A 12,475-nucleotide genomic window follows, 5' to 3' on the forward strand; every position below is an offset into this window, starting at 1 on the left:
GCGCCCCGCCAGCCATGAAGGCGCAGGGGGTTGACGGGGCAGGGTGGTGTTGGCTAGGGTGGTGCAGTGGCTGCGGGCACCGACTGCAGCAGGCAGGACGCGGCTGCCGTGGAATCCCACTTCTGCCACCCAGAGTTGCGTGACTTGATTCTTTCCGGGTCTCCTTTTTTTCCCCCTCCTCTGTCAAAGGGGTGGGAAGGAGGTGGCCCAGAATAATTTGCAGCTCTCTCCTGGGCTGCCAGGCCATTTCTCACTCAGGTCAGCAAGACCTGAGTTTAAGTCTTCCTCCTAGGACATCTCACAGGAGCAAAGGGGATGCTGGCTCAGAGCGACGGGGCTCCCTGAGTATGAAGACAGCACAGGGGCTTCTGCTCTACGGCACCATCAGGAACCCCCCCCCCCCGCCTCCCCAGCACAACGGAACCACTGCAGCCCTCCCAACGAGCAGGAGGAAATTTTTGTGTCACAGCTGAGAATGTCTGGGAGGACTTTACGTAGTTCAGCAATTCTAAGGCTTCTCTTTTGGCCCCGAAACCTCCCCTGTCTTTCCCCCAAACAAAACATTTTGTAGAGCCTGACCTACAAACTAGATAGATCACAAATTGAAGCCGGTCCAATGAAAATGGTGGAGGGGATCCCTGCGGCCCTAGGGAAATAGTTAATTCTGATTCCAGAAGGCCTAATTCGTTCAAGGCTCCCCTTTATCGGCTTGTGAGGTGGGGGACAAACCACTTAACGCTCTCTGGCCCTCAGTCTCTTCATCTATCACACGGGGATAATTTCCCTGCTCTGTGTGTTGTCGATGACTCCATAGATATGACGGTACTTTAAGATGCAAACACAGAAGTTGGGGTCGCTTTTGTTTATGTTTTCCTCCGTTCTGCAGATTTTTTACAGTGGGTTAGTAGTGAAATAATAAGTCGGACTTCCAGACTTTCAGAATCTGAACATCAAAATGTGAACTGGTTTATCTGCTTTATTTCCTCCTTTCTTACAACTGAAGCCCCCCCTCACTCTCCCCCTGCCCCCAGCTCTCCATGTTCCCAGAATTCCAGGGTCCACCTGCAACCTGGACCTTCACAGTCTCCAACTCCCTCTTCTCCCCGCCCCCCTTTCCTGCCCCAGCCTTCTTTGGTTGCCCCAGTGTCCCTCCTGCAGAAACCCCATTCCAGAAAGGGCACTCGCAAAGGAGCCAAAACATATGCCCTTTTAGAGGGGCAGAGCTCAAGAAACATTCCCTCCCTTCTTGCACGCGCGGTATTTTCCTTCTTGTACCTCCGTTTGCTCGTCTACAAATAGGGACATAGAGACCTACCTTACTTGTTAAGACTACGTGAGACAAGGTTGTCCGCGTCCCTCAGCCTCAGCACTATTGACATTTGGAACCAGATAACCCGTTGCTGTGGGAGCTGTTCTGTGCACTGTCGGATGTTTAGAGGCATCCCCGGCCTGTGCCCGCGAGATGCCAATAGCACCCTTAACCCTGAGTGGTGACAGCCAAAGATGTCTCCAGATATTGTCCCATGTCCCCTTCGGAGCAAAAATGCTCCTAGTTAACGACCACTAGTAGGTGTGACCGTATCGGGTAAACATACTTCACTATCACTGGGTGTATGTGACCAACACATATTTACAAAATCAGCCACCGGAAGGACGTAAAGCTGAGAGCAGATTTTGGAAGTGAAAAATCAAAGCTGTCAGGCAGAATCCTTCTCTTCTCTCCTCCCCCCTCCACCCGCATCCCCCCCCCCCCCCCAGCAAAGACCGGATGTGCTTGGTGAGAGTCCTACCTTAATCACCTTGGCTGACCCGGAGCACTCCCCTCCACCGGCCTGGATAATTCTTCCAGCGTGGGCCTCACCCTTGTGAAGTTGGATGCATTCATACCAGCAAAATATTTCTTAATCTCCTAAGCTTCAGCTTTGAATCCTTCAAAAGGAAAGAAAGAAACGGCCCAAATCTCTTAATTAGGACGCCCAATCACTTCGATAAATATTTACCCGCTTCCTGCGTGAGGCATGGAAACCCTGGGCCATTAGTCAATAGAGGTCAGCAAGGTGCACCTTGGGAGCAGCAGGATGTGGCCCAGACTGGCTTTGGATGGAGTGTTGGAGGATGTTTCCTGTCTTATGCTTCTTTTAGAGACAGGTGAGCAAATATTTCAAGCCTGCTCTGCACACCTGCCCCCAGCAAAGTCCCAGGTGGACATGGGGTGGGGGTGGGGGGGGGCTCATTATAAATCATTGCCTGGCTTCCTCAGCTTTCTGGAGAGAGGTGGTGGCCTCCCCTGCCCCTTGGGCCACCAAGCAAATCAAACCATCCCCCGCATTCTCGAGAGTGCCCTGGCTGAACACCTTTGTCCCTATCTGGAATGTTTAGGGATGTTTAGAGGCATTCTAAACATTCTTCTCCATTTAGCCACACTCAGGGCCATGCTCTACACCCAGCTTCTCTGATGGTCAACTCCATCCTTCCAGCCGATAGTAGACTCTATTTGGCTCCTGGGGCCTGCGCACAGCCTTGAAAGTAAGTGGGAACTCTCCGGTCTTGTCTATGTCCCCAAAGCAAGGGCTTCCCTTAGATTTTGGTATCTCCAAAGGGGTCTTGCATAGGGTAGGCTTTCTGTAAATTCTCGCCACCATCGGGTGCCACTGTTCCCATTTTCCAGATGTGATAACTGAGACCCTGAGAGTTTCAGGGTCTTGCCCAAGACCTTGCACATCCTCAGGCCTCCCGTTGCGTTGGCTGGGGCTGCCACACGGGGAGCCTTTCAGAGACAGATTTCACTGGAGCCTGAAACAGAAGTGGGGGGTGAAAGCAGAGGTATTAGGGAAGCAAGTTCTTAGCTCCCTTCTTTAGGGACCAAAACCACCTCATCAGGTGGCAAAACACAGAAAGGATCCAAGGAAGCAGAAAGCACCCCGGTGCAGGCTGAGGGGGAGGGGAGGGTTTCTGTTAGAACTGTTTGCTCCTCCGGGCCCCCTCTACCCACTGGAACTTCTGTCCATCCTTCTGGACTGAGGTCAGGTTCCACCCTTCCAGGAAGTCCTCTGAGAAGCAACCTCTTCACAACTCCTGTTCTCCCTCAGAACCAGACTGCGTTATATATATATACTTCATTGCTGTGGTTTGTCTTCTCAGAAATGCTACAGACTCCCTGGCTGTTATAGTCAGATTTCTCTGCGTGCATTTTCCCCCTCCCGCCCCAGCCCCCTGCACTGCACGCCCCCCCCCTCCATCCCACGCCTCCCCCCACCCCACTGCCCCTCCTCCTTCCTCCACATACACACACTTCAGGGGTCCTTGGGTAATAGGGAGATCCAAAGTCACTCGAGGGCTAAGGTAAAGAATGGGATTTCTAGAGAGGGAGGGAACCACCCGATGACCTCAGGAGGGCACTGGGGGAGCTCAGGGGAAGGGAGCTGGGTGTTGCCACCTGGGCGTGGTTACTGCCTGGCTTACTCCCCCCAAAGGGCTGGGATGTTAGCCCTTCCTGTCTCTGCAGCCTCCCAGAAATGAGTGGAATCACTCAAAGGTCCTACATCACCATCACGGCCACCATGGCTAACTGTTATCGATCACTTAATGTGCCAGGTTCGGTACTAAGTACATCGCACGCATTAGCCCCATCGATCCTCAAAATAATCCTCTGAGGCAGACAGGATGGTTATCTCCACTTTACAGATGAGGAAATGGAGGCTTAGCAAGATTAAACAAGTCCCCAAGGTCACATAACCAGGACCGGCCAGAGAATCGGAAGAGGGGTTGGGAGAGCCTGGGAAGTCCCCTCGAGCTCCCTGAAATAAAATGGCTCCCCGATGAGCTCCATAGGGCCTCCCTCTGGGACTTCCTGGGGCCCTCTAGTTTCCTGTGTTGTGTCCTGAAGCCTGATCCGCATTCCCAGGAAAGCCACGGCCAGTAGGGTGTGGTGGTGCATTGCCCAGGCTCAAGTCTGGCAGCCACTGAAGTGACCTTGGACAAGTCACGGTACTACAGTGTGTCAGTTGCCCCCCCCCCCCCGGAAAATAGGAGGAAGGCTGAGAGCACCCACTTCATTCATTGTGAAAGGATTAAGCGTGTTAATATTTGTCAAGTGCTTAGAATGGTGTCTGGCCCAGCCTAAGCACTATGTAAGAGTTTGTTAAATAAATAAAAATTCTCTTTCCTCTTGCTCTATGGCAAGGTGCTTGCTTGTGGAAGAGGCCTGGGGGTGAGCGGTGGGAGACTATGGGGGGGGGGCGGGCAGAATTACCTTAGCCGAGCAGCCACAAGCCAATAATCAGAGGGACCTTACAGAATCAACCAAAGAGATGGGTGAGGGAGATTTCTTTTCTCTTTGGGCAGTCCCAAGGAAAGGTCTCAAAAAAAAAAAAAAAAAATCAAAGCCCACGGAGGCTGTAGGGGAAGGGATTGACAGGGAGAGGTTCAAAACTCCACCCAAGGCACTGGGATCAGTTCCTCAAATGGGAGGCCGCAGCCTGGTGGCGGACCTGAGCCAGACCCTTTAATTTCTGAGAAAGGGAGAAAACATATATTAAAACTCTCCCTGAAGTATTTGACGATCATTTTGAAAGAACCAGAGCGGCGGCTCTTGGAGCTGGCGTCCAGCTGCCCACCAACCACCCTGCACCCCAAATGAGGGGTTGAGAAGACTAGGTTCTGCAAATCCAGGCCGGGCTTTCTATCTTACCCGGGTGACTTTTTTTTTTTTTTTTTTTAATGTGCCAGGAATTCCTCTCCCACGTGGGGTGGACTCCGAGGTACTCAATTAAGCAGCCAATGAAAAGTCAGCTCTTCGGTAGCAAATGACCCTGACACTTCTTGTAACATAAACAGTTGAAACGTTTCCAATTAGAACTGGAGACAGAGACGTTTGAACTCTTTCTCTCCACTCCCCTCCTTCTTTAAAAATAATTGTCAAGAGCTTTGGACGTGGTGTTGTATACGTGTTTTTTATTTTCTTTTCTCTTTCTCGAGCCTCAAAGAAATGTATTTTTCTCCTTTTTTTTTTTTCTAATTTGGGGGTGTCACGCGGGTGGGGGTCGAGCGGGGGTTTGCTTAAAGGGGTGCTGGCCTGGTTAGTTACCTCCCCGCCCCTCTCCCAGTTCTGGGCTCCGGAGAGCTGGGCGTGACGCTGGGTGCGCAGCGAGTAGGAGCCGGAGGCGGGCGAGCTGGGCCAGTGACCTTACAGCCTGACCCGCGGAAAGAGCTGGTAATGAATGAAAGAGTGAATGAATAAGGAATGAATCAATCAGCTGAGGTTGGCTGTTGAGCTGGCTGTCCTGGATTCGAATGTCGACGCTTCTGCCCAGTTTGGGGCAAATTACCGAGTTTGCGAAGCCTCTCTTTTTTTTTTTTTTTTTTTTACTCTATACAATGGGGACTACCGGCCAGGCCGCTTCCCTAGGGCGTGAGGTGAAGAAGAGAATTCTCGCTTGGGTAGCAGTGTTCTGCCTCGTGCATAGTAAGCGCTCCAGCGCCCTGATCATTCTAGACTGCTTGGCCTGCCCTCCAGCTGGGCCCTGCAGAGGAGGCGGCGCTCTGCAAAACCCAGGCCACCAATGCAGCCGCGCGCTTCTCCAGCGTGTCCGGCCCCGCGCGGGCGCTGGGGCTCACAGGTGAACCCCACGGGAGTCGGCCCTGTGGGAGCGTCCAGGCTCGCGGGGTCCCCGGGATCGCGGACGGCGGGGCAAGAGCGAAGAGCGATGCCTAGGACGGGGACGGAGCTGCAGTGCTCTACGGTCGCAATCTGCATAGACCTGACCTGGGGGCCCAGGCTAGTAGGTCGACAGCGGGCGGGCGCCGTTGGAGCCAGTCCGGAATGAGATCGGGAAAGGGAGGCCGGACAAGGCGCATCTTGAAGGCATTGTGTTTAATAAATCCGGGCGAGACGCACACCCGCTACTCCCCCACCCCTCCTCTCGGCTCCCAAATCGAGACCTGCTGTGGGATCCCCAGTTTACGGGGTCTTAAAACCCCCTTCACTTTGATTAGCAGCTTCAAAGAGCTCCTTTAAAGTTTGCCCCCCCCGCCCCCACCTTCCCTTTTACAGGCCACCCCTCCCCCATCACTCCTAGACTTCTGGACGACAACAACAAAACAAGACGCAGTTTGGGGGCGGGGTGGGGGTGGAGGGAATCTTCAGGTTTCCTTCTAAACGTGGGCCGTAGAAATTACCTGTTTCAGGCGTGCGCAGGAGTCAGAGAACCGTGGAGTTTGGGCTTTTTTTTTTTTCTTTCTTTTTCCTTTTTTTCTTTTTTTTCCCCCCTTTTCGGGGTGTGTGTGTGTGTGTGTGTGTGTGTGTGTGTGTTTTACCTTTTATTATTTAAATTGATACGTTTCATTACTAGGGAGAAAAATAAAATATTCCTTTGATACACAAAATCAAATTGATATTTAGCCTCTGCTTACTTTTTTATGCATGGCTCCTTTATACCACATGGTAGTGACAGATTGTTTGAGCTGGAAGGAAAAGCCATTCAAAGCTAATTAAGCAGCCATTCCAAGCACTATTTGCAAGCGGGAGGCTCAGAAGCCTCGGCATTTGTCAGCGCTCCCCCACCCCTCGTGGTTTTGACTGACAGCTCTGGCCGCGGACTGACAGCTCCCGACCGTTTCACCAATCAGTGGCGGAGGGCCTCCTCGGCGGCCTCTGATTGGTTTCCCGGGCCTTGCTAGGGGGCGTGGCCGACGGCTCCCACGTGGGGGGCAGGAGCGAGAAAGGGGCGGGGCGGGTTGGAAGCGGGTGCGCCCACCCGTGACGTAAGGGGGAGGGCAGAGAAGGGGGAGGGGAAAAGGAAGCTCCAAAGAGGAGCCATTTTGTGTCTAATGAAGGCTGCGGCCAGATGCTCGCATCTGTCGACCCGGGCTTCTCTCTACCCCCCCTCTTCGGTGCGCGCCGCACACGATTTATGTTTTTATTTAGGAAAATAAATAAATGAAGAGAGGAGCGCGGTTCAGGGCTGGCGGCCGGAGCGGGCGCGGGGAGGTTCAACTCCGAGGCGGGCGCTCACGTGTAACTCCCTGCGCACCGGCCTCCGAGCGCCCGCTCGCTCTCAGCTCCTCATTAAGATGCAAAGAGCGAACTCCAGATCCTAATGAGGGGAAAATATAGATCCGGGGGCGCGCGGCCGGCTCGCGCGCGCCCGCCACCGGCCCCGGGGTGCGTGCGCTTTCGCGGAGATGCCGGGGAGGGACCCGCGGGCGCCCGTTGGGCCGGTCCACCCGGCGGGGCCCGCGGGGGTCCGGGGCGCGGCCGCTCCCCCACCGCCCGTCTGCCCTGACGTAACCCCGAGCAGCAGATCGAAGCTATCCGTTTGCGGGCGGACTGGCCCCGGAGTCGAGTGGCCTGTGCGACCGCGCGGGGAGTCCCGGAGGCGCGGCGGTTGGGGGTGCGCGAGGAGCGCGCGGGGGCAGGCGAGCGTCTGCGCCTCCCGAGGCGTCGAGGCTGGCTGCCGAGACACCCACGGCCCGCACGCGAGCCCCTCCGCAGGCTTCCGCCGACGCCGCAACACTGCCTCGAGCAGGCCGGGCAAACCGGGTCGGAACGGGGAGCTCCCCGGCCGCGGCAGGGCAGGGCCGCCTCCCCATCCCCTCCTCCGCTCCCCTGGCCCCAGCGCGCGGTGAGGAACCTCGGGAACTGGGCCGTTTGTCCGCCGGCAGCCGGCCCTTCCATCTGCGCTGCCCGCCAAGCCAGAGTTCCTCAGACTTCTAGCCGGCAGCCGCCGCACATCAAAGACGCTGTTTATTTGGCTTTCTGAAAAGAAGGACGAATGAACAAAGAAGAAAAAAAAAAGAAAAAAAGCTGGGGGCCAGTGGAAGGGGGAGGGAGGGCAAGAGAAGGGGTAAAGAGAGGGACACCCTCAGTTCCCAGCAAATTTTTTAAGGTGGGAGGCAACTTTGGGACCCACCATTTTCTCAGTCCTAAATCCTGCGAAGTGAAAACATTAAAGTGACAAAGTGATTCTGTTTGTTTTATAGTATCTAATTGGGCTGCTTTGCAGACCTAATGAGATTCCAGGGAGGAATCGTTCGCCGCCACTGCAGAATAAACTGATACATTACTACCAGCCACAGGTTTCGAGGACCGTACGGCTTGTCTTTTTTTCTTTTGTTGTTATTCCTCGGGTTCCCCTGTTTCCCCCTCCCGCCAAATAATTATTTGCTAGTAGATCGTGGGAAAAAAAAAAAAGAGAGGCGGGAGAAAAAAAGTCTAGCAGCCCAGCACTATAATATATATCTATTTATTATATGTCTTTCGGTTAATTCCTGATCTGAGGAGCGCTGTTTTTCACTCCCATGCGAAAGTCACCAGCGGGTAGGGCCTGATTGCTACTTTTCATGCATAGTTTTAGACACAAGAGGGCATTGTGACGTCGCGCCCGGCGGCGCCCAGTCGCAGGCCGAGTCCGGTAGCCCCACGTGGGGGCCCCGCACTCCCATTGGCCAGCACCGGGCGAAGCTGCCACATTATTTTGTTACTTTTCAGTCCCTATTTGGAACTGCTCTCGCGGCAGTTCAGACCTCGTGCTCGTCCCCCTCGCCTGTCTGTGTGTGGTATCCGCAGGTCCCGGGCACTTTTTTGGGTGTGTGTGCGTGTGTGTGTGTGTGCGTGTGTGTGTGTGTGTTTGGGGTGTGTGTGTTGGGGGGTTTTTCGGGCGCGGAGAGAAGAGCCAGGCCGAGGGGAAGGAAGGAAGCCGCAGAGCTCCCCGGTCTCGGGCTGCGCTCTCTCCTGCCTGTGCGCTCCGAGGCGGCGGTGGCGGCGCCGAGCGCTTCTCGCTGGGGACGCGGCGCTCAAGCTGGGAGCAGCGAGGACCCCTTTGCGGAGGCTTCCTGTGCCCGCTGGAGTTAGGATGCCAGGGCAGCTGATTTGCACCTACTGAGCCTGGAGTTTCCTCCTCGGCCCTGGGAAGGGCTTGCAGCGGCGGCGGCGGCGGCGGCGGCAGTAGCAGACGGAACAGCAGGCTCTCCTCTCCGAGGGGGGGCGTCTAAGCGCCCGCGCCGGGCTCCCGCCCTCACCCTCCGGCGCTCCTGCGGCCCCCAGCCGCCACCTGGGTGCTAGCCTCCTTCCTCTTCTCCCCGAGCGCCGCCTCTGGGATCGGACCCGCGCGCCCCGGATGCTGGGGCTGCCTCGGCGCGCCCCCCTCACGGCGCGACTCGCCGAGTGATCCGGAGGGGGTCCGCAGTCGCCCCAGGAGGAGACCCCGGCCTCGGGACCCCGCGCCGGAGCCACCGGGGAGACGACGATGTCCGCGCTGTCCCCGGCCCTGACGCGCTCCACGCAGCGGGGGGAAGGCGGCCGGCCGCAGACCGCCGAGCCCTAGGCGCACAAAGCCCGCGTCCGCCGCCCGGCCTCGGCGCCCGCCGACGACTTTGCCGCCTGCTCCGCAGCTCTTTGTCTCCACTTGGGGCGGGCGCCCGACTCTGGGATTTCGCTGCGAGAGCGGGCTGGGGGGGCCGGGGGCGAGCACTCGGTTTCCCGGCCGCCCCCCGCTCGGGCTTGGCTCCCCCCTCCCCCGCACCTCCCCGGCCCGAGCTCTCGGCGCTTCCACGCTCTCGGAATCACGACCCCTCCCTGCCATGTATCCGCAAGGCAGACATCCGGTGAGTAATTGCAACTCGGTTTATTTAAGCATCTATCATGGCAGGGTAAACGAGGCAGTTTATCTGGCACCTCCATTTTGCTTGTTGCTACCTTTATGGTGTGTGCGTGCGTGCGTGTGTGTGTGTGTGTGTGTGTGTGTGAGTGCGCGCGCGCGCTCACACAAAGGGGATGGGGATGGGGGGGCGCCGTGGAGAGAGGAGGTTAATTCCGCCCGAGTGGCGTTGGGGGGTTGCCTGTGTTCCAGCGGAACTGTTTGTTTTCACGCTGCCCCCCTCCTCCCCCGCTCCCTCTCCCCAATCTCCCAACTCACCCGGCTATGTTCCAGTGCCGGTCTTACTTGGGAAGGGAGCCCCTTCGTGCAAGGGATGAGCCCCGCCGCCAATGGGGAAGGATTGGGGCGCCCCCCCACCCCACCCCGTCGGGCGGCTGAGAAACTTGCTGGGAAGGCTCTGGGCTGTGAGGGTGGCCTCCCGGGTTGGGCGGGGGGAGCCGGGGGAAGCCGCGGAGGGGCTGGGGCCGTCCGGAGCCCAGTCTGACGCCCCCGCCCCCTCCCCTGTCTCGTCCTCGCGGGCTCCAGGCTCCCCATCAACCCGGGCAGCCGGGATTTAAATTCACGGTGGCTGAGTCTTGTGACAGGATCAAAGACGAATTCCAGTTCCTGCAAGCTCAATATCACAGGTAAGGCCGGTGGGGGCCTCCCCGGGGCCGGCGGGAAGGGGCGTCCCCGCCGCGGCTCCTGCCACCCCCCGCGGGGACGGAGGGGGCTCCCGACCCGGGGCGGCGGGGCAGCCGGGGCCTCCGCCTTTTGTTTCCCCTTTCCGAGCGCGGCGCCTTAACCCTTGGCTGCCCGCAGCCTCCCGGCACCCTGGGCCGCCGGCGGGGTGAGGGTCGGGGTCGCGGCGGGCCCGCTCCGGGGGTCGCGAGCCGGGTTCTCCACCCCCCTCCCTCCCCCCGCCCCGGCCCCCGCGGCCCTGAGCAGTCCACGCGCTCGGCCGCGGAAGTTTCAAATTGTGTCTCTCCCTCCCCCGCGGCGAGGACCCGAACCCCCTCCGCCCCGGGGCTGCGGGGTGACAGGGGTCCCCCAAGGGGCGGGGGGGGGCGTTCAGGAAGTGGCAAAGCGGTTCTCAGAGGCCCTGACGTTGGGGCCTCGGAGGAGGCAGTGCGGGCCCCGGGCCTGAGCCGGCTCCTCCTGCCCTCGCAGCCTCAAAGTGGAGTACGACAAGCTGGCGAACGAGAAGACCGAGATGCAGCGCCATTACGTGATGGTGAGAGGCGGCCGCGGGCCGGGGCCAGGGCGGGCCCGGGGCGGGGGTCTGGGGGACCCTGCAGCCGAGTCCCCGGCCCGCCGCGGCCAGCCGCCGGGCAGCCCTGGGAGCCGGGGTTATCCGAGTGTGCCCCCGACCCGCCACTGCCCCCCCCCCCCGCCCCCCGCCCCCTTAGCCCGGGCCACTTGGAGGAGGGTGGGTGAGAGGAGGGGCCGAAAGGGAAACCCAAATCCAGGCGGGGCGCTTTTGCGCTACCTTCGTGCCCCTTTAGTTTGTGGCCTGAAGGTTTCCCAGAGGGACTGGTGGCCCCTGTCTTGGCTAGTAAGATAGGACTGGATCAGCTCACGTCTGGGTGGGATAACATCTCTGTTAGGGACCTCCGGGGAGTGTTGGGAAACTTTGCTGCCTTGCAGCCCTGGGATCTAGCCAGAGTGGGACAGGAGCCCTCTCCGCCTATCCCCTGCACGCCCCCCCCCCTTCGTTCCCCAGGGTTTTGTGAGAGCGGAGGAGCCTTTCAAAGCTCTCTGCCTCCACTCCCCTCCCTCAGCAGGGATACCCCAGCCTCGTCAGCCTTGGCGCAGTAGGGTAGACTCTCTTCCCTTTCCCAGTGTCTGTTGCCCTGAGTTTCCATCTTCTGTTTGTTGAGAGGACACGGGAGGCACTTAAGCGCCCTCCCTGCACTGCTTTCCACATAAGAGGCCTTTGACACATTGCTAAATAACTCTCAGAGGACAAGAGGGGCCCAGCGTACACACGATTCCCTGTTGAACCCGAACCTTGTATAAACAGGATATATGGCCCACGAGGTGCTTGTGGAAGGGAGGGAGGGCCCAGCTTCTCTTACTGCTGCATCGATAATGTTCTGTAGAGACGAGAGCCACATTCACCCCTGGTCAGCCCTTCAACCCCCCTACAGCGGGCTTTGGGGTTCGATTTGAACTTCGTTAGCAGATGTATCCTAAAAGTGTGATTTGGCCAGAAACCTGGCCCCAAAGCTGATTTTGGAAAGTGAACAGATGACTGGGGGTTGCCTGTTAATGGCAATTCTTTTTGCTTTTAGTACTATGAGATGTCCTATGGCTTGAACATCGAAATGCACAAGCAGGTAAGTGCTTTTCTTCTCGAAATCTACCTAGCGGTTAAAAACCTAACAAATGGGTTTCTTATGGCCCCTGCCCTTTGAAAAGGAGCCTCGTCTTCTGTTCCCCCTCCTTCTCCTTGAAGAGCACGTGGATCCGGTCTCTGAAATGCAGGGTCTGAGGCGTTGCTGATTTCTTGGGCATGAGTTTTTGGCACCTGAGCTTGTGAAATTAGCCCTGGTCTTGGATCTTGGTATAAAGGAGCGGAGGAAACGTTGTGCCTTCAGGATCTGCTTTACAAACTCCTGAAACCCAGAGGGGGCTAGCTGGCTGCTTTTAAGTGTTTTAATATAAAATTCTCAAGGGGAAATGCAGGAGGGGTGTGTGTGTGTGTGTGTGTGTGTGTGTGTGTGTGTGCGCGCGCGCGCGCGCGTGTGTGCCTGCGCGTAACAATTTGATGTTCTGCCTTGATAAGATTAAATTTCAAGAGTCTTTAAAGCCAGGCTGAGCTGTCAAAATTTAAGGGA

The 12,475-nt window shown here is 57.5% G+C and overlaps 1 protein-coding gene across 11 annotated transcripts in view; it reads left to right on the forward strand.

Annotated features, from left to right (window-relative positions):
- The first annotated feature begins 8,499 nt into the window (after window positions 1-8,499).
- The window catches only part of TLE3 (TLE family member 3, transcriptional corepressor), a 48,586-nt gene continuing 44,610 nt past the window's right edge, over window positions 8,500-12,475 (forward strand). For all 11 annotated transcript variants that reach the window (XM_047074851.1, XM_047074853.1, XM_047074854.1 and 8 more), the window contains exons 1-4: window positions 8,500-9,603; window positions 10,182-10,282; window positions 10,806-10,869; window positions 11,930-11,974. In XM_047074851.1, coding sequence (XP_046930807.1) covers window positions 9,580-9,603; window positions 10,182-10,282; window positions 10,806-10,869; window positions 11,930-11,974 — 234 coding nt within the window. In that variant the 5' untranslated portion in view covers window positions 8,500-9,579. The remainder of the gene's footprint in view (window positions 9,604-10,181; window positions 10,283-10,805; window positions 10,870-11,929; window positions 11,975-12,475) is intronic.

The sequence above is a fragment of the Lynx rufus genome, unplaced genomic scaffold (genome assembly GCF_022079265.1).
Source record: "Lynx rufus isolate CCGP_SWC_20201006 ecotype Redwood Valley unplaced genomic scaffold, mLynRuf1.p SCAF_13, whole genome shotgun sequence".
NCBI lineage: Eukaryota > Metazoa > Chordata > Mammalia > Carnivora > Felidae > Lynx > Lynx rufus.